General features: G+C 42.9%; 1 protein-coding gene across 7 annotated transcripts in view; it reads left to right on the top strand.

The window, feature by feature from the left end:
• Positions 1 to 22,946, top strand: part of CACNA1A (calcium voltage-gated channel subunit alpha1 A) — a 473,240-nt gene that overhangs the window by 357,262 nt on the left and 93,032 nt on the right. For 4 of the 7 annotated variants that reach the window (XM_069767266.1, XM_069767265.1, XM_069767268.1 and 1 more), the window contains exons 32-37: positions 6,749 to 6,865; positions 7,184 to 7,249; positions 7,846 to 7,943; positions 8,273 to 8,423; positions 9,415 to 9,542; positions 17,821 to 17,917. In XM_069767266.1, coding sequence (XP_069623367.1) covers positions 6,749 to 6,865; positions 7,184 to 7,249; positions 7,846 to 7,943; positions 8,273 to 8,423; positions 9,415 to 9,542; positions 17,821 to 17,917 — 657 coding nt within the window. Of the gene's footprint in view, positions 1 to 6,748; positions 6,866 to 7,183; positions 7,250 to 7,845; positions 7,944 to 8,272; positions 8,424 to 9,414; positions 9,543 to 17,820; positions 17,918 to 19,308; positions 19,406 to 22,946 lie in introns of all 7 variants that reach the window. The other 3 variants (XM_069767267.1, XM_069767264.1, XR_011320871.1) reach the window with 2 other exon arrangements.

Genomic DNA, 22,946 nt, shown 5'->3' with positions numbered 1-22,946 from the left:
CAGACTTAAGACGGAAAGACCCACAAACAAGCAAGACCTGAAGGCTGCGGCTGTAAAGGCCTGGCAAAGCATTAAGAAGGAGGAAACCCAGCGTTTGGTGATGTCCATGGGTTCCAGACTTAAGGCAGTGATTGCCTCCAAAGGATTTGCAACAAAATATTGAAAATAAAAATATTTTGTTTGGGTTATGTTTATTTGTCCAATTACTTTTGACCTCCTAAAATGTGGACTGTTTGTAAAGAAATGTGTACAATTCCTACATTTTCTATCAGATATTTTTGTTCAACCCTTCAAATTAAACGTTACAATCTGCACTTGAATTCTGTTGTGGAGGTTTCATTTCAAATCCAATGTGGTGGCATGCAGAGCCCAACTCGCGAAAATTGTGTCACTGTCCAAATATTTCTGGCCCTAACTGTATATATATATATACTGCCCTCACTGCCGAGTGCCCCGATAAACAGCACACGGCAGGGCAGCCTCTCCGGCAACTATTTATCCTAGATGCAGTTCCCTGTCTGACCTGAGGGTAAGGGGAGTGCCAAAGAGCTGCAAGTTCATGAACTGAGCTAGAAAAGTAAAGTAGCTTTTCCTGACATACACCTCTCTACACCTCTCCACATCTGTAGCACACCTCACTACACCTGTCGTCTATTCATACAGTGACATCACTGCTTCCACATCTGTAGTGCACCTCACTACACCTGCTGTCTATTCATACAGTGACATCACTGCTTCCACATCTGTAGTACACCTCTCTACACCTGCTGTCTATTCATACAGTGACATCACTGCTTCCACATCTTTAGTACACCTCTCTACACCTGCTGTCTATTCATACAGTGACATCACTGCTTCCACATCTGTAGTACACCTCTCTACACCTGCTGTCTATTCATACAGTGATATCGCTGCTTCCACATCTGTAGTACACCTCACTACACCTGCTGTCTATTCATACAGTGACATCACTGCTTCTATATCTGTAGTACACCTCTCTACACCTGCTGTCTATCCATACAGTGACATCACTGCTTCTATATCTGTAGTACACCTCACTACACCTGCTGTCTATTCATACAGTGACATCACTGCTTCTATATCTGTAGTACACCTCTCTACACCTGCTGTCTATTCATACAGTGACATCACTGCTTCCACATCAGTAGTACACCTCTACACCTGCTGTCTATTCATACAGTGACATCACTGCTTCCACATCTGTAGTACACCTCTACACCTGCTGTCTATTCATACAGTGACATCACTGCTCCACATCTGTAGTACACCTCACTACACCTGCTGTCTATTCATACAGTGACATCACTGCTTTCACATCTGTAGTACACCTCTCTACTCCTGCTGTCTATTCATACAGTGACATCACTGCTTCCACATCTGTAGTACACCTCACTACACCTGCTGTCTATTCATACAGTGACATCAGTGCTTCCACATCTGTAGTACACCTCACTACACCTGCTGTCTATTCATACAGTGACATCACTGCTTCCACATCTGTAGTACACCTCACTACACCTGCTGTCTATTCATACAGTGACATCACTGCTTCCACATCTGTAGTACACCTCTCTACTCCTGCTGTCTATTCATACAGTGATATCATTGCTTCCACATCTGTAGTACACCTCACTACACCTGCTGTCTATTCATAGTGACATCACTGGTTCTACATCTGTACTACACCTCTCTACACCTGCTGTCTATTCATACAGTGATATCGCTGCTACCACATCTGTAGTACACCTCACTACACCTGCTGTCTATTCATACAGTGACATCACCGCTTCCACATCTGTAGTACACCTCTCTACACCTGCTGTCTATTCATACAGTGATATCGCTGCTACCACATCTGTAGTACACCTCTCTACACCTGCTGTCTATTCATACAGTGACATCACCGCTTCCACATCTGTAGTACACCTCTCTACACCTGCTGTCTATTCATACAGTGATATCACTGCTTCCACATCTGTAGTACACCTCTCTACACCTGCTGTCTATTCATACAGTGACATCACTTCTTCCACATCTGTAGTACACCTCTCTACACCTGTTGTCTATTCATACAGTGATATCACTGCTACCACATCTGTAGTACACCTCTCTACTCCTGCTGTCTATTCATACAGTGATATCGTTGCTTCCACATCTGTAGTACACCTCACTACACCTGCTGTCTATTCATACAGTGACATCACTGCTTCTACATCTGTAGTACACCTCTCTACACCTGCTGTCTAATCATATAGTGATATCGCTGCTACCACATCTGTAGTACACCTCTCTACACCTGCTGTCTATTCATACAGTGACATCACTGCTTCTACATCTGTAGTACACCTCTCTACACCTGCTGTTTATTCATACAGTGATATCGCTGCTACCACATCTGTAGTACACCTCTCTACACCTGCTGTCTATTCATACAGTGACATCACTGCTTCCACATCTGTAATACACCTCCCTACACCTGCTGTCTATTCATACAGTGATATCGCTGCTACCACATCTGTAGTACACCTCTCTACACCTGCTGTCTATTCATACAGTGACATCACCGCTTCCACATCTGTAGTACACCTCTCTACACCTGCTGTCTATTCATACAGTGATATCGCTGCTACCACATCTGTAGTACATCTCTCTACACCTGCTGTCTATTCATACAGTGACATCACCGCTTCCACATCTGTAGTACACCTCTCTACACCTGCTGTCTATTCATACAGTGATATCGCTGCTACCACATCTGTAGTACACCTCTCTACACCTGCTGTCTATTCATACAGTGACATCACTGCTCCCCATCTGTAGTACACCTCTCTACACCTGCTGTCTATTCATACAGTGACATCACTGCTTCCACATCTGTAGTACACCTCTCTACACCTGCTGTCTATTCATACAGTGACATCACTGCTTACACATCTATAGTAACCCTCACTACACCTGCTGTCTATTCATACAGTGATTTCACTGCTTACACATCTATAGTACACCTCTCTACACCTGCTGTCTATTCATACAGTGACATCACCGCTTCCACATCTGTAGTACACCTCTCTACACCTGCTGTCTATTCATACAGTGATATCGCTGCTACCACATCTGTAGTACACCTCTCTACACCTGCTGTCTATTCATACAGTGATATCGCTGCTACCACATCTGTAGTACACCTCTCTACACCTGCTGTCTATTCATACAGTGACATCACTGCTTCCACATCTGTAATACACCTCCCTACACCTGCTGTCTATTCATACAGTGATATCGCTGCTACCACATCTGTAGTACACCTCTCTACACCTGCTGTCTATTCATACAGTGACATCACCGCTTCCACATCTGTAGTACACCTCTCTACACCTGCTGTCTATTCATACAGTGATATCGCTGCTACCACATCTGTAGTACACCTCACTACACCTGCTGTCTATTCATACAGTGACATCGCTGCTTCCACATCTGTAGTACACCTCTCTACACCTGCTGTCTATTCATACAGTGACATCACCGCTTCCACATCTGTAGTACATCTGTCTACACCTGCTGTCTATTCATACAGTGACATCACCGCTTCCACATCTGTAGTACACCTCTCTACACCTGCTGTCTATTCATACAGTGACATCACTGCTCCACATCTGTAGTACACCTCTCTACACCTGCTGTCTATTCATACAGTGACATCACTGCTTACACATCTATAGTACCCCTCACTACACCTGCTGTCTATTCATACAGTGATTTCACTGCTTACACATCTATAGTACCCCTCACTACACCTGCTGTCATCTGTAGTACACCTCACTACACCTGCTGTCATCTGTAGTACACCTTACTACACCTGATGAATATTCATACAGTGACTGTCGTAACTAACTTCTTTAGGCACAGTCATATTCTTACACAATTCCAAACATAGAAGCTCCATTGATAGCATTACATCTCTCAAGTCAAGTACAAAACACTTCCCATTCTTTTTCATTCCAGTAGTGCACTCAGACTCTTTTTTCCGCTTCTTCTCTCAAAAAAACTCTTTCACCCCTAAAATCTAACAGTTCAACAAGACTGCATGACCCCTTGGTCCTGTTAAGGATTTTGGCTTTGCCTATTGCTGTGCATGATGCATTGTCCCAGCTAAATACTAGGAAGCTTCTGGGGTACCTGAGAAAATGGCCAAAATTATTCTCACAAATGGGTTACATAATTAATTAAGAGATCGTGGTCATTTTGTAATATCTGCTACATAGCCTTCATTTATATGTATATTAAAGTGTCTTCCACTGTCTGATCTGATGAAGTGGTAATATGCATTAAAGACCTGATACAACCCTTGAGACTGAGACAAAAAAGGAAAATAACAAGCTCTTCAGGAAACTAGAATAACTCATTATAACACATGAGGAATCAGGCATTTCTTGGGATGGGTAAAGTTTCACCAACCATTAGTATTGGATAGACATCTCCTTATCTATAGCTATGTATATAGTTTTTATATAGTATAAAGCTTATTCTTTTATCTTACATTGTGTTCAGCTTTTTTTCATGGAACTTGCCCTCCAAAGCCTGGCCTAGTATGGGCAATAGTTACATTCCAGGAGAGGAGTTAACTCCTAACATACCAGTCGGCTTTCTTTCGCCCATTGATTGATATGTAGCAGTTAGCTGCTCACCTCCCTAACAGTTTCAGACAGGGCTCTAATCAATCCTATAAAATCATAATCACCTGGCACTCATCAACGGCAGTTTTCAGAGCAGCTCTCCTGATCACTGCTCACTTTCCTGAGCTGTGTGTAGATATAGTGATAACCATGTAAACTCAGAACTAATAAACCATTAATATGTAGTAGGAGAATGAACCAGAACTGTCACTTAAGTACTAGCACCTCCCCCTTCCCCAAACATCCAGGATGTAAGGAGACTGCAGAGCCGTGTGCTGCGCAAGAGACAACAACTTGAGAGTCCTCCTTCAAGTTAAATTCCCTAGCAAAATGCTTGTTATAGCTTTAAATATTAATTTCAATCCCAGTTACGCTCCACCAGAGAAGTATAGTCTTTTTTCATTGATAACTTAATTTTTGGATGTTGGAAGGTGCTAGTTTTCCTCGTGAAGATCCAGCTGTTGTAGGGAAGGCTCTAGGCCTATGCCACTCTTACTCTCCCTACTCTTATCAAAGTCAGAGAAATGCCAAGAAGAGTTTGTATTTCCAAGACAGCCCACCATCTTATCATCATAACCCCCCCCCCCATATGTTAAAAGTTAGCAGTTTAGATAAAATGTAACCCTTCATGCATGGTCATATAGACAGCTGTCTAGCTCTCAGCAAATGCTGCCAAAACAAACACTTATGTCTACCATGTATATAAAAGTTGAAGTCATATTAAAGTATGATGGCCACTTGTGTCTGCTGGGACCCCAGAAGCACCTGTTTTAATTTGGGACCTACATACAACGGATCCCTTGCAATGGAGAAGAAATACTAAAAGTAAGATAGAGTATAACTTGAAAATACTTTCATGTTTCTCATAGTGTCTGACAGGGAGAATGCATTTATTTGATGTCTAGCTGATAACTCTATAGGCTAGATGGGCTCCATGTATAAAAAAAAAGAAAGAAAGCTGGTGCGGGCAAAAATGAGTTGAGTTGTCTATAGGAACCAATCAGATCATTTTTTTTTTATACATTAGAAAAATTATAGCTAAATTGTGATTGGTTACCATGGTCAACATCTCCACATTTTGTGGGCACTGCTTTTTATACATGTGGCCCTGTGTATTGGGGGATCCGTTCCATGTCTGAGTGTAGGAGACTCATAACCAATAATGCGCACCCCTCTTCCCACTTCAATGACCACTTTAGTCCATATTTTGGTGAGAGGAGTGGAGGAGCCCAAGCTCTGCATGTGCCAAACACTCCTAACGTAAAATGGCTGCTTGTTTCCAAATACAGTGCATTTGGTTTGACTCTTGTTTCTCCAATGGAAAACACATAACTCCTGGTTGGGATGAAGGAGTCAAGAGGTCTCCTGCTGGTTCTTGAGTATGAAAGCTAGTGTAAACAGTAAGGTGGCGGAGTTGCCCATAGTAGCCAATCAAATCTAACCATTTCATATCCAAAAAATTCATGAGTGGAGTCTGATTGGTTGCTGTGGCTAACACCCAGTCCACCGCTCCACTTTGCATTAGTCTTCATACCTGAGGTCCACAGTGTCTCCTCACTCTGCACCCTTTTCCCTGACTTTAAACGGGCCCCAAGTGTTTACGAAACGTTCACTGGTTTCAAATGCTTAAAAAAAAAATCAAAAATCAATCAGAAACAAATAAATAAAATTATTGTAATCTCATGATATTTTCGTTATTTTATTTTGGTTACTTTTCTGACTGACCGGGCTCCACCTAGAACGTATCTCTTCTCTATTCCTGGAGGACGTGGGGTTTTAAGACTTACAAAAACTAGTGCAAACGGGAAGAGTTTCCCAGAACAACCAATCAAGATGCTGCTTCCTCTTGAAAAAATGTCTGTAATCGAATTGGTTGTCAGGAGGCGGTAGTTTTTAGAAATCTACCCTGTCATCACTATTTGCAGCTAAGTTTCGAACCATTTTTCCCCCCCATAATAATTTTATTTATTTATTTCGCTGCTCAATAAGTAATTAATGCCCATTAGCCTGTATTTACTGGGTCTCCACTTTCCCTCCCCGTTTTCACTTTATAGGACAACTTTATCAACCTGAGTTTTCTGCGTTTGTTCCGAGCTGCACGTCTCATTAAGCTTCTGCGGCAAGGCTACACGATTCGTATCCTTCTGTGGACCTTCGTCCAATCTTTCAAGGTATGTGAATGTAAACGTAACTATTTATATATGTACAGTGGGAACGGAAAGTATTCAGACCCCTTGAAATTTTTCACTCTTTGTTTCATTGCAGCCATTTGGTAAATTCAAAAAAGTTCATTTTTCTCATTAATGTACACTCTGCACCCCATCTTGGCTGAAGAAAAACCCAGAAATGTCATAATCTGTCTAAAAAGTGTGGTGTGTTATTTGTTTCAGGGATTGGTAGATCTCCCCGATATGGGTTTCCCAGTTTATAAAAGTTCACTTTTGATATTTGTCTGCTTGATATTTACATCATTTTTTTCCTCTCCACAGGCGCTGCCCTATGTCTGCCTGCTGATCGCTATGCTCTTCTTCATTTATGCCATTATCGGCATGCAGGTCAGTGCTAGAATTAGTGCAGCTCTATTATTCTGACTCCAAGTATAAATACACAAATATAGAGCAAAATGGTGCTGTCTCCCAGGTTGTCTCCGTCAGATGAAGCCACCACCATGTTTGATGATGGGGATGGTGTTTTCAAACTGATGGGCAGTGTTAATTTTCTGCCACACATAGTGTTTTGCATTTACCCCCAAAAGTTCTAGTTTGGTCTCACGTGACCAGAGCACCTTTTTCCACAGGCTTTCTGTGCCCCCTACATGGCATTTTGAAGAAGGTACTTAATTGAGATGAGATTAAAGTAGAACTTTTTGGGCATAGTGCAAAATATCATGTGTGGTGAAAAACGAACACTACACATAACCCTAAAAACACCATCCCCACCATCAAACATGGTGGCTGCATCATGCTGGGAGGAGCCTTTTACTTCAGCAGGTCAGAGTTGATGGGAAGATGAATGGAGCTAAATACAGTGCAATCCTGGAGGAAAATATGTTAGAGGCTGAAAAAGTGTTGAGACTGAGGGTCATATCAATACATGTTCAGCCATGTCTGATCCTTTCCATCTTTCTGCCACACTTCCTCTCTGTTTTCAGGTCTTTGGTAACATATCCCTGGAGCAGGAAGATGATACGGCTATAACTGAGCACAATAACTTTCGTACATTTTTCCAAGCTCTCATGTTACTTTTTCGGTAAGATTTCTTCTTATCTAGTCATTATCAATGAAATTATCTCCTACTGTTGTGACCTATAATAGGGTATTACTTAAAGTATAATTTCATGAGATTTTTATTTTTTGTGTAGCACATAATGTTACACAATGGATGATTTCCTCAATACATATAACATTGTGGGTTTTAGCTAACTTAGCGACAAAATGTACGATTGGTGGAGAGGTTCAACTTAATGGACTGTGGTCTTTTTTTCAACCTATGTAACTAACACTAGATGATCCCAGGAGAATAGTAAAACATGAGTATTATAATATTGTAACTCTGCCGTGCACCTTCCTATCCCACAGGAGCGCCACCGGTGAAGCGTGGCATGATATCATGCTGTCTTGTTTGGGTGGGAAGCTGTGTGACAGTCAGTCGGGAATAAAGGAGAAGGACTGTGGGAGCGAGTTTGCGTATTTCTACTTTGTGTCTTTCATCTTCCTTTGCTCATTCCTGGTGAGTGTCGCAGCTCTGAGATTATTGATAATATGTTTATAAAATGTTTGGATGGAGGAATAAATATCATGTAGGAGTTCTTACAATTTACAATAGATTTAAGGTGTAATCGTGATAGAATGATCACAGGTCGGCCTCCACGTGGAAGTGCAACCTGCACAATACAATATTGTTCACTGTATGTCTCGATAGGGTGCTATGTCAGGTGTGTGGCCAGGTGCAGAGTCCTCCTTGCTAGCAAATTATTTTTTTTGGGAAAAAAAGTACACACACACAGTAAATAGACCCAGAGATGCAATTTTACAGCCCCCATTGACTTCTCTGGCATCTGTTCTATTATCTTTGCGGATTGTAAGAAATATAAATTGGGAATTTGCTGTTTGCGTCATTCCCGATACATTTCATTCAACATGAAACTGTGCTTTAAATCTCTATCCACAAACTGCAGATTTTTTTTTTTAAAGTTGAATAGCACAACTAATCCACAGAAAAATCCCCATGCACATTTCAGTGTGGATTCCACCGTATTTATTGAAAATTTCTGCAATAGATTACGTGTTCTGAAAACTAGGAAATCCACAGCATGGCATAAAGTTTGCGCAGATTTGCCCACTATATGTGAATGGGGGGCTTTACAATCTCCTGTATAGTATATATTTTTACTGTAAATTACCGTGGGTTTTCGGTCTGAAATCTGGAGCAATTCCGAAGAATTTTATTTCACTCTTCCGTTGGGTCTACGCAGCAATATTGCACCAGATAGGCAGCAGAATCACATCTTTTGTAGTGGACGGAAACTCATTGTGAGTATTCCCAAGATATAACTAGAACACTTGTGTGATCAAAAACAAAATGATTTCCCCGGTCTAAGAGGGTATGTATATATGTATGTATGTTGGACAAAAGCATGTTGGAGGTTATAGTCACACACTTTTGTAGTGGTATTGTTGATTTGTGGACACATGTTGTCATAGTTGTTCTCCCTCTGCAGATGTTAAACCTGTTTGTCGCTGTCATCATGGATAACTTTGAATATTTAACCCGTGATTCCTCCATTTTGGGTCCACATCACCTAGATGAATATGTGAGAATCTGGGCAGAGTATGATCCGGCTGCCTGGTGAGTCACTTGATCTACTCAATTTAATACAAGATTTATGAGTGAGGGGGGAGTGGATTAATCAAATATTAATTAAAAGAAAAAGTCATCAATCAGCTTAATAAACATGAAAGAAAAAAAAAAGAAAATACTATAGATGAGTCAGTGTTCAAATAAAGCATCAGGTGAAGACCAAAGTGTTAACCAAGATCTATCAAGATGACATAATACAGAATGCTGAAGAAGAAAACAAAAAATAATCGAAAATTCCAGAAGACGACAAAAGAAACAGCTGGAAGAACGTAAATGGAAGTGAATAGACACCGTTTGTAAAAAAAAAATAAGCCATGAGCTTGAAACCATCCAAAGAAAGTGAAAATTGGGTGGACGGTGAGATGATAAAAAAGTGAATACGGGAAACAAGGCTGATATTCTAAAGATTAACTTTACTATTGTCTCTCAATTTTTTGCTGTGAGCAAAAGATCTACTACGGTACTTGTCTGCTCCCTTGGGAAAAAGTATGCACATTGGTTCTCCTCTAGGAGAAAGAGAACCACTTAATGGTAACCATCCTGTTGGTCATTATCAATCACAGGTACAGATTAGAGTTCTGGTCAGCTGAGTGAGATGCCATGCCTGCAGGTCTTAGAAAGTACAGTACTGGTTGTCTTTGCAAAGATCCAACTGATGTGGAGAATCTCACTGGTAAAGTTTTCTGGCCCAATGTCTTCTTTAACTTTCATGATATTATAGCCAATTATAAGATAATGCCTTTTGCCATTTGTGGATTTACTCTTCAATCTTTTCTTAGCTTTGGAACGTTCCTCTAGATGTTCCTCCTAATTGGTCAAGATTGGGTGACTCGGGGAGTAACGCTTGTCTTGGTGGCTCCTTGTCCGTTACATGGGGTGTTTATTATTGAATGTTGTCTTTATATGAACAATCAGGTTTATATTTCAGCGACAGATCTCCAGAAATAACTTTAGCAAGATGAGTGTTTTTGCATCTCTATAAACACCCATTAGCCTTAAGGAGCCAGTTTAGCTTTAGTTCCAGCTCATTCAGGTTTACAATGCATTATCACTCTCCATCAACGAGTAGTTTATAGCGAATATATGAAAACACTGACCTAAAGAGTAATGCTTGGCTCCCTCTCTGGACATTTGCTGGTCCATGCCAGCTATAGCGTGTAGATTCTGCATAGCCTACAGTGGTAGTTGTCAACACCAAATGACAAATAGACAGTGACCAGCTATGGCGCAGCCCTCTCTCTCCAATGGCCCAATAGTTGTTGCATATACGTTCTTGTCTGAAGACTTTGGCAAACAATGCAGACTACGAAGCAAGATAAGTCCTTGAAGCACTGGCTATTGTTACTCTTCATTCTATCCAATGGGAATTTGTAAGTACCAATGCTGCAGAGGAGAATGAGGTTATAAGTTTAGCCCGTTCCGATTATCATCCAGGAGTGGATGAAGGAGAACTGTCCTTTTAAATATAGTGTGCTCGAGGAAGGAAGGGACTCGTGGTCCAGACTAATCAAAGTAGAAACCTCAGGACCACAAAAAAAGAAAATGGGACTGTAGGCTGCAGTGCTGCAGTGTTATTTATGTTGATCTGGCAAGGAGTCAAAACAGATGTGGTCGAATGTTTCAACCAAACACAGTCTTTGTCAAGGACATCTGTGTGTAGCAAAAGTTGTCAACCAGAAATGCTACAGGATGTAAGTCCAGGTTGGACCATATCTGTTTTAACTATCAAAATAAATAACAGTGCAGGAAGACTGACAGTCCCATTTTCTTTTTTTGTGGTGCTGAGTTTTCTACTTCGTATCATCCATAAGTGGAACCCTCTACTCCTTAGCTCCATCTTCTCTACCTTAGTCCTGATTGTAGATCTGCCATAATATCTATTATCTAATAAACATGGGACTCATAGAAGCTCAGGATGTAATCCAGCGCACAAGACAAAACTTTCACAAAGACTTGTGACTGGCCCCAGGAGTTATATTATACTCATCTTGGAGAACACGGAAGAAACTAAATTAACTCTATTGTGTTATTCACGGGTCACAAAGAAGAGTGGGAGTACAGAAAAGTCAAGACACCCCCACTCTAAGAAGGATGGAGAGAAGACAGCTGCCCGAGTCATAGACACTGGAGATACAAGACCTCCTTCACAGCTTCTGCACTTGTAACCGTTTATATTCCTGTATGGTTTGCTATGTGTTTTTCTCTCACTCTTTCTTTCCACCAATGTATTTTATCCATATAAGCTTTGGATTGTTTGTTTGTTGTTCTTATTCCATTCAAGTTTAGATTTTTCTGAACACTATACTGTTTGTACCCACTGTTATTCTATACACATTATTCTAATTTTGTATGTTTGGATGTTGTGGCTGAATTCTCAAACTGGATGTCAAGGACTAGAACTGAGCTAGTGATATAATATTGAAGTGGAGAATGTCTTCCACTTGTACATGTGTAATGGAGTGTATTAATTATGACAACTATTATTATTATACATAAAAAAGTATGTCTCCCCTGTACCCTTTTCCCACAAAGTACACTTTGATCAGTAGATCTTGCAGTGTTAAGTTTCCCAATTAGATGTGCTTAAAAAAATATTCCTGTGCTTAATCTTAAAATTGTGCCCCTGCTTTGTGCTGTGTAATGGCTGTGTCCAACCATGCAGAGCTGATGCAGTTCATGGCCGCACATACACAGCTCCTGGACAGGAGACAAAGCATAAGACCTGGCATGTCCGAGTGAGGAGACTTATAAGTCATGCATTCCTGGCTTGTCACTCTCCAAAAAGAGAAACCGTACCCCTTAGATCCCAGTCTTAAACCTCTCACCTAGCTAAATCAGATCTGATACTTTGCACTGACGAGGGGCAACACCCTGAAACACAGTGTCTGCAAATTAAGATTCTGGTTTGGCTTTTATTCTGTCATTTTGCAAGGCTTGTTAAAGGGTCGATATTGACTTTTATTATTTCTACTTCCAATAACTGGTGCTAGAGTTCAAGTCCTCTTCCTCTCTGAAGAAGCAATTTGCATATTTAACTTTCCCAGAGGAGCATGCATGCCGTATAAGTCTCCTCACTCTGACATGCCAGGCTAAGCAAGTCACTCTCCACAAGGACAAACATTACCCCTTAGATCCCTTTGTGTGAGTGTGTGAGTTAACAAAATTCCCTGCCTGTTTGTTTTATTACAGGAATGAGTGTTTCTTCCATGTCACCAATCTGTGAGATTATCATAAGTCAGGTAAATCATGTAACTGACATAGGAGCTACGGTTGCTGCTGAGCTCATGTATCACTGATTTGATTTATAATGAATTTACAGCGCTGGTAAGATGGCAGAAACACTCGCTCCTGTGATAAAACAAACAGTCAGGGAAAATGTTCCCCCACACAAACAGGCAGCTGAGAGTACCTGCTGTGTCACCGGTATATTCACTTATGTTTTCACCTTTGTGTATGAGTAACCATGAATTACAGCAGCTCTACATCATCGGACAGAAAATAACACAGTACATCTCAGCACAGGAACATTTTTTTTTTAACACCGCCATTTGTGGAACTTATTAATATTTCAAGCTCTTTTGTTTAAAATGTACCTTGTTTGTAGGCTTGTGAGACCGCCCCTTTAAGTTTTTATAGTATTGTTATAGTTAAAATAGTAATAAAATGATTCACTGGTGATATGGTAATGACAGGATGTTCTACTTCTAACCTCCCAGTGATCTGTGGGACAGCAGACAGTTCTGAGTAAAATCAATGTAGTGTGCATGTAATAGATTGACATGCTAAGTATCCCAGAGTGAGAGTTTGTATTGTTTTTCTCTGCTCTGAATGTGTTTTCTGGGACTTTGATACTGCTAGACTATTCCTTAGGATATGCCATGAATATCAGGTCTGTGAAGTTCTGATTCTTGGTGCCCTCAACAATTAGCAGGCCAAAGGGGTTACAGTACTCCAGCAAAGGCTGCACTCCCTTCACTGTTTACCAGGCTCACCTCTCTACATTTTATAATTGCTGTTTCTGGCATTATAGGTCAATTTCATTGTTTGGCTCTGAGCTACACAGAGCTGCAGCACCAGACACTGAGCTACACAGAGCTGCAACACCAGGCACCGAGCTACACAGAGCTGCAACACCAGGCACCGAGCTACACAGAGCTGCAACACCAGGCACCGAGCTACACAGAGCTGCAACACCAGGCACCGAGCTACACAGAGCTGCAACACCAGGCACCGAGCTACACAGAGCTGCAACACCAGGCACTGAGCTACACAGAGCTGCAACACCAGGCACTGAGCTACACAGAGCTGCAGCACCAGACACTGAGCTACACAGAGCTGCAGCACCAGGCACTGAGATACACAGAGCTGCAGCACCAGGCACTGAGATACACAGAGCTGCAGCAGCAGACACTGACCTACACAGAGCTGCAACACCAGGCACTGAGCTACACAGAGCTGCAACATCAGGCACTGAGCTACACAGAGCTGCAGCACCAGCACTGAGCTACACAGAGCTGCAGCAGCAGACACTGAGCTACACAGAGCTGCAGCAGCAGACACTGAGCTACACAGAGCTGCAACACCAGGCACTGAGCTACACAGAGCTGCCGCACCAGACACTGAGCTACACGGAGCTGCAGCACCAGACACTGAGCTACACGGAGCTGCAACATTAGGCACTGAGCTATACAGAGCTGCAACACCAGCCACTGAGCTACACAGAGCTGCAACACCAGCACTGAGCTACACAGAGCTGCAGCACCAGGCACTGAGCTACACAGAGCTGCAGCACCAGCACTGAGCCACACAGAGCTGCAGCAGCAGACACTGAGCTACACAGAGCTGCAGCACCAGGCACTGAGCTACACAGAGCTGCAACACCAGGCACTGAGCTACACAGAGCTGCAACACCAGGCACTGAGCTACACAGAGCTGCAACACCAGCACTGAGCTACACAGATCTGCAGCACCAGGCACTGAGCTACACAGAGCTGCAGCACCAGCACTGAGCTACACAGAGCTGCAGCAGCAGACACTGAGCTACACAGAGCTGCAACACCAGGCACTGAGCTACACAGAGCTGCAACACCAGCACTGAGCTACACAGATCTGCAGCACCAGGCACTGAGCTACACAGAGCTGCAGCACCAGCACTGAGCTACACAGAGCTGCAGCAGCAGACACTGAGCTACACAGAGCTGCAACACCAGGCACTGAGTTACACAGAGCTGCAGCACCAGCACTGAGCTACACAGAGCTGCAGCAGCAGACACTGAGCTACACAGAGCTGCAACACCAGCACTGAGCTACACAGAGCTGCAGCACCAGCACTGAGCTACACAGAGCTGCAACACCAGGCACTGAGCTACACAGAGCTGCAACACCAGCACTGAGCTACACAGATCTGCAGCACCAGGCACTGAGCTACACAGAGCTGCAACACCAGCACTGAGCTACACAGAGCTGCAACACCAGGCACTGAGCTACACAGAGCTGCAACACCAGCACTGAGCTACACAGATCTGCAGCACCAGGCACTGAGCTACACAGAGCTGCAGCACCAGCACTGAGCTACACAAAGCTGCAGCAGCAGACACTGAGCTACACAGAGCTGCAACACCAGGCACTGAGCTACACAGAGCTGCAGCACCAGCACTGAGCTACACAGAGCTGCAGCACCAGCACTGAGCTACACAGAGCTGCAGCAGCAGACACTGAGCTACACAGAGCTGCAACACCAGGCACTGAGATACACAGAGATTCAGTACCAGCACTGAGCTGCACAGAGCTGCAGCACCAGGCACAGCTGTTACAGAATACATGGAGCTCTGCATGGTAAATGATGATGGATATGTACGTTCTTTGGGATGCCATGATTCCTGATTGATTCACTGTTTGTAACTGGGCCTCCACAGATCTGATATTAATGACATATCCTAAAGTAAAACTCTTTCAGCTAAGATTTTTTTAAGACTATTTGCAAATAGGTTTTCTAGAATATTCAACCTTTTTATTCTATAAATCAGTGTCTCTCACCCTTACCCAGAAGTACTGGTGCCACCTTATTTGCCTAATAAGTTGACACCAGTTTGTCTTCTTGTTCCTGTTACCTGCCTGATGGCGTATACGTTGTATAGCGCTGCAGACTCAACAGCTATCAGAGTACTTGGTTACTGGAACACAAAGACAGTCCAGCATTGCATGATTGGATTGTATATGACCTATTCTTAGGTCTCCTTTACATTTACCCACTTTATTTACTAGCACATTGATAAGGTAAAGTCCCAGCTATACGCTCACGTGCATTCAGTTTTGCACAGTATAGTAAGAACACGAGTTGATTTTACAATTACTTTTCAAGCTCTTTTAAAGTGCAAATTGAAATACATCAAGATCAGTGGGAAAGGGCAATCATCCTCCTTGGAAATGGTCAAGTTTGAGACTGAGCTACACAGATCTGCAGCACCAGGCACTGAGCTACACAGAGCTGCAGCACCAGCACTGAGCTACACAGAGCTGCAGCAGCAGACACTGAGCTACACAGAGCTGCAACACCAGGCACTGAGCTACACAGAGCTGCAGCACCAGCACTGAGCTACACAGAGCTGCAGCAGCAGACACTGAGCTACACAGAGCTGCAACACCAGCACTGAGCTACACAGAGCTGCAGCACCAGCACTGAGCTACACAGAGCTGCAACACCAGGCACTGAGCTACACAGAGCTGCAACACCAGCACTGAGCTACACAGATCTGCAGCACCAGGCACTGAGCTACACAGAGCTGCAACACCAGCACTGAGCTACACAGAGCTGCAACACCAGGCACTGAGCTACACAGAGCTGCAACACCAGCACTGAGCTACACAGATCTGCAGCACCAGGCACTGAGCTACACAGAGCTGCAGCACCAGCACTGAGCTACACAGAGCTGCAGCACCAGCACTGAGCTACACAGAGCTGCAGCAGCAGACACTGAGCTACACAGAGCTGCAACACCAGGCACTGAGATACACAGAGATTCAGTACCAGCACTGAGCTGCACAGAGCTGCAACACCAGCACTGAGCTACACAGAGCTGCAACACCAGCACTGAGCTACACAGAGCTGCAACACCAGGCACTGAGCTACACAGAGCTGCAACACCAGCACTGAGCTACACAGAGCTGCAACACCAGGCACTGAGTTACACAGAGCTGCAGCACCAGCACTGAGCTACACAGAGCTGCAGCACCAGCACTGAGCTACACAGAGCTGCAGCAGCAGACACTGAGCTACACAGAGCTGCAACACCAGGCACTGAGATACACAGAGATTCAGTACCAGCACTGAGCTGCACAGAGCTGCAGCACCAGGCACAGCTGTTACAGAATACATGGAGCTCTGCATGGTAAATGATGATGGATATGTACGTTCTTTGGGATGCCATGATTCCTGATTGATTCACTGTTTGTAACTGGGCCTCCACAGATCTGATATTAATGACATATCCTAAAGTAAAACTCTTTCAGCTAAGATTTTTTTAAGACTATTTGCAAATAGGTTTTCTAGAATATTCAACCTTTTTATTCTATAAATCAGTGTCTCTCACCCTTACCCAGAAGTACTGGTGCCACCTTATTTGCCTAATAAGTTGACACCAGTTTGTCTTCTTGTTCCTGTTACCTGCCTGATGGCGTATACGTTGTATAGCGCTGCAGACTCAACAGCTATCAGAGTACTTGGTTACTGGAACACAAAGACAGTCCAGCATTGCATGATTGGATTGTATATGACCTATTCTTAGGTCTCCTTTACATTTACCCACTTTATTTACTAGCACATTGATAAGGTAAAGTCCCAGCTATACGCTCACGTGCATTCAGTTTTGCACAGTATAGTAAGAACACGAGTTGATTTTACAATTACTTTTCAAGCTCTTTTAAAGTGCAAATTGAAATACATCAAGATCAGTGGGAAAGGGCAATCATCCTCCTTGGAAATGGTCAAGTTTGAGACTTTAGCCATCACGTTACGGGGATGATTTATAAAAACTACATTTGAGTTTCCCTGAGCAGATTGTGAGATCACTGCCCACCATGATGTCACTGTGGCTTTTATAAATCCCCTTGATTGTGTCTGTATGTGTGCGTGTATTATTACTATGTCTGCACATTCTCTGTATCATGCAGGACACAGCAATGCATCCAAGAGAGTATGATTACAGGGAAGGTCACCCATGAAAGCTGTACATCCTCTCAACTAACTCCCCTTCTGTTCTTATTTCAGCGGGCGCATTCATTATAAGGACATGTACAGTTTGTTACGGGTTATATCCCCACCGCTGGGTTTGGGGAAGAAATGCCCCCACAGGGTGGCCTGCAAGGTTTGGAAAACCATTACAAAAAAAAACCTAAAACAAAAATGAAAACACAGAACGAAACTTCCACAACCCTTACCCAATATATCCATCCTTCCTTCTCTCACCCCTGGATAATATTCCTTTCTCCCATCCTTCAAAACTTAGCCCGTTATTCCCTGCAAGAGTTTAAGCGGAATGCGCGATGCTTTCACCTCCCTAATATTAATATATATATAACATATATATATTTTACGACAGCTGTACTCAGCTATGAACACCTCGTGCATCTGATCTCTTTGGCTGCTGGAGGGAGGGGGTTGGTCCCGTAGCAGCTAAAGGGTACATAGTCTTATGGAAGAAGCATGGGCTTGCTGGGTTTACCGGGGATTTTGGGCACGAATATTTTTTTTTTTTGACTGAAGGGGAGGGGAGCCTGCTTTAAAGAAGAAAAAAAATCTGCTTGATGAAGGGGGAGGGTGCAGAGGGGTCTCAGGGGGCTCCATTAACCATTCTGGATCTCCTTTCATATTCCATAAACCTCACTCCCACACACCACCCCCCTTTTACCACCACCACCACTGAAAACATCTTCCTCCCTGCTTCCCAAATTCCCTTCCTAATTCATACTGGCAGGACAAGGCATAATGTTTTTCCTAACACACCTGTACTGGAGAGAGGTTGTAAAATGAGAATTCTCCACCTGCCAATAGATTCCCATGTGAACGTTGAAAAATGTCAGCTTTAGCCCTTGGTAGCTCCTGGGAGAGACACTTGCCGCCCGCTCCTGAATGATATGATGTAGGCGTTTTGGGTTGATATGGATGTCAGGTTCCGGTTCCTGGTGTGGGTGACTTCCTCTGCGTCGTCTCCTCAGGTAGTGATAAGTTGATCTAATTTCTTTTCACATCTTTTCTCTCCATGTTTCTTCAGATCCCGACCCCCCTTTCCTCGCTATGTCCTGAGATATACTCTCTCATATTTATCTTCCTCTCATTTTTTCTTCCTCTTTCTTTCTATTCTGTATTCAATCTACTCCCCTTTTCATGTTCCTTCTCTATTTTCTTGCCATCATGCATCTTACATGTTCATGATTAAAACCCATATATTTAATTAATTCATTCATTCATTCATTCCATTTCTTGGAAATGTACATTTGATGATACGTCTTCCTTAATAATTTGTTTGTGCTTCTTATTTCACTTCTTATTTATTTCAAACATCCATTTTACCTGCTTGTCTGCTTTGACTCATTCTTCCCGTCCCTTCACCATCCCACTTGTATTAATAATGACTGATCTTATCTTTCCTCACCATACAACATTCATTCCCTTTCATGGCCCATTTCCCTTTTTACCTCCAATAAATCCACCTTCCTCCTTTCCATGGCTCTGTGGCTCCTTTCTCTCTGTTCCCAGGGGTCGCATGAAATACACAGACTTGTATGAGATGCTCAGACTAATCTCGCCTCCCTTGGGTCTGGGGAAGAAATGCCCTGCTCGAGTTGCTTATAAGGTAGATCCCTTCCACTTCCCACTACCATGATTCTTACCCTCTTTTCTAGTCCGTTCTTGGGTCCCATACTGTAACTTGCCAGCTAGAGGTAACTTAACCCTACTGCTTTGCACCTTTGTGCACCTACCAGCAGGAGGGTTAAGGAGCACCCAAATAAGAGATCCTTGATGCCAGGAGCCTCTTGTCACTGGAAGCCTCTTGATGGCATTTTTGTCTTTTGATGTTATATTTTTGGTATTTTGACGTGGAGATGTGCCGTCACTGTGTGCGTATGTCTTTGACATGTTCTGTATGTTGAGTGACATTGACAAGCCCTGTGCTAATGAAGGGAGAGAAATTTAGTTAATAATTCCACGTTCTCTCTTACAAAATCTCCTTGTGAACCACAGGTAAAGTTCACAGAATATCTCAATTTAGCCTCTTGAGGTCCATGGAACACATAGTATTCTATGTTGTCTTAGAAGTTTTTCAGATATTGCATACATAGTGGAGAGACCCCATTTGTAAAACTGAAATAGGGTCTGACTGTTCCATGCTTGGCCTCTACATCTCCATGCTTTGTAGGCGAGAAGGGTAGTATGACCCACAGGGGTTTTCAATGACTCCAGGACTACAAAACTAATGTCCTTGTTTCAGATTTGTTGAGGGACCCACTCTCTACAATGTTGTTGTCCTGGAGAACCATTTGAGCATTGTGCAAGGTTTTGTCCAACGACGCTCACTTCTGCATCAGGAGGTGTTGACGTTGGCTCAATACATACTTGCCAAGGTGCATGCACCGTCAGCGGCTGTCATCCACCTGTTGTGGTCATTAGACTAGGACGGGCACGAACCCTGATGATTAAGCACGTGTCCTGGCAGCTATGTGTATCCGCAATATCTTCAAGAGCATGAGACAAACCTTTAGGAGGCATCAGCCTGAGCTAGAGCCACCTTCCTACAAGCTCAATGGCAGCTGTATAGGATGTGTGTACGGTACATAGATTGTTACGGAACTTTCGTTGATGGACAGGATTTCTATAGATCTCTGTCTATAGACGGCCCGTGATCTCTAGTAACTATGTAATAATACATGGTAGGATGGTCAGGCTATGAGATTATTCTCTATTGGCTTGTTCTCTAATTACAAGATCAGTGAAGGTCCCTTGTTATGAGATCTGGTAATCCGGGCATCTAAAACCAGTGCCAGGATGGTGGGTGCTACATCGATTCATGATAGTATCTCTTTCAGTTTTCTGACTCATAAAGAAAGGTTTGGGAACAGTTTATAACTATGTGATACGATTCACTTTCTGTGTGGCTATTCTTGCTGCAGAAATATTTTAGTATCACAAAATAGCACGTTATACAGTTTTATAGCCAAGAACTTTTGCGTTTCTAATGACTTGTCAGGAAGTATACATCCAATAAGTAGAGGTGCAATACAGAGTGGCTTCAGATCTCTCGGTCCATGACAGATCTGCTACTGTAACTATGGTGGTAAAATGGTGTGTGGGTATTTGGCACAATGGATTACAGGTCTTCGGGCACAATGTGGTGTAGCCTAAGGTTACATGACTTATATGAAAACATGGTAATTAAACCTCTAGATATATGACCAATAGTATGAAGGTTTCCTTTACATGACAAGATGGTGTACAGTATATAGGTTTATGGCAGAATGGTCTTTTGATGATACATTTTTTGGTGGCATAGGATGGTAGTATAGGGGTCAGTTCAATTCTAGTCATTTAGAAATAACATCTTTTTCTGGCAATATGGTTCATAGGTCTCTAGTCACACGCTAGAAAAGATTGGAGATCTCTGATAAATGAAATGCTCATGGGTAGAGCTCTACGGCAGAGACGTAGTAACACATCAGATCGGTTTCTAGTTCTCTCATAACATGGAAGAAGGGTCTATAAACCCAAGTATATCCCCCATTAGCCTGAAGATCCTTCGGTAAGAGGTAGGCTAGTCTTTCTGCAGTGCTAACAGGATAAGATAGTAGTTGGTCCTGAATGCCTGGTAAATCTCCAGGTTATATGTTAGATTTTTTGGCCATGTAGACTAACATGAATAAAACCACTGCACTTAAAGATAGCCAAAATCCTAATTACTGCTCAAGTAGAAACCAACGATCATGGGCAGCTAGTAACAAGAGTTATTAAATAAAAGTGAAAATCAGGCGGGAATGGTTGTGACCGCTCAGTCAGATTACTACAGATAGCAGTGAGATAAACAGTACATGTTCATGATATATAAGTGTTTCTCACAAAATTAGAATATCATCAAAAAGATACTTTATTTCAGTTCTTCAATACAAAAAGTGAAACCCATATATTATATAGTTATTACAGACAGAGTGATCTATTTCACATGTTTATTTCTGTTAATGTTGATTATTATGGCTTACAGCCAATGAAAACCCAAAAGTCATTATCTCAGTGAATTAGAATACTTTATAACACCAGCTTGAAAAATGATTTTAAAATCTGAAATGTTGGCCTACTGAAATGTATGGTCAGTAAATGCACATGGTAAATATTTGGTCGGGGCTCCTTTTGAATCAATTACTGCATCAATGCGACTGCTGAGGGGTTATGGAAGCCCAGGTTACTTTGATAGCAGCCTTCAGCTCGTCTGCAATGTTGGGTCTGGTGTCTCTCATCTTCCTCTCGACAATACTCCATAGATTCTCTATGGGGTTAAGGTCAGGCGAGTTTGCTGCCAATCAAGTACAGTGATACTGTTGTTTGTAAACCAGGTATTGGTACTTTTGGCAGTGTGGACAGGTGCCAAGTCCTGCTGGAGAATGAAATTTCCTTCTACAAAAAGCTTGTCGGCAGAGGGAAGCATAAAGTGCTCTAAAATGTCCTGGTAAACGGCTGCGCTGACTTTGATCTTGATAAAGCACAGTGGACCTACACCAGCAGATGACATGACTCCCCAAACATCACTGATTGTGGAGACTTCACACTAGACCTCCAGCAGCTTGGATTGTGGCCTCCACTCTTCCTCCAGACTCTGGGACCTTGATTTCCAAATGAAATTCAAAATTTACTTTCATCTGAAAACACCTTGTACCACTGACAACAGTCCAGTTCTTTTTCTCCTTGGCCCAGGTAAGACGCTTCTGGCGTTGTCTATTGGTCATGAGCGGCTGACACAAGGAATGTGACACTTGTAGCCCATGTCCTGGATACGTCTGTGTGTGGTGGCTCCTGAGGCAATGACTCCAGCAGCAGTCCACTCCTTGTGACTCTCCCTCAAATTTTTGAATGGCCTTTTCTTAACAATCTTTTCAAGGATGCGGTGATCCCGGTTGCTTGGGCACCTTTTTCTACCACACTTTTTCCTTCCACTCTACTCTCCATTAATATGCTTGGATACAGCACTGTGTGAACAGCCGGCTTCTTTAGCAATGACCTTCTGAGGCTTCCCCTCCTTGTGGAGTGTGTCAATGACTGCCTTCTGGACATCTGTCAGGTCAGCAGTCTTCCCCATGATTGTGGAGCTACTGAAACAGACTAAGGGACCTTTTAAAACCCTTAGGAAGCCT

This window comes from Ranitomeya imitator, chromosome 4 (assembly GCF_032444005.1).
Source record: "Ranitomeya imitator isolate aRanImi1 chromosome 4, aRanImi1.pri, whole genome shotgun sequence".
Taxonomy (NCBI): Eukaryota; Metazoa; Chordata; class Amphibia; order Anura; family Dendrobatidae; genus Ranitomeya; species Ranitomeya imitator.
Note: the sequence above shows the minus strand (reverse complement) of the source record. Positions and strands in the feature narration are given on the sequence as shown.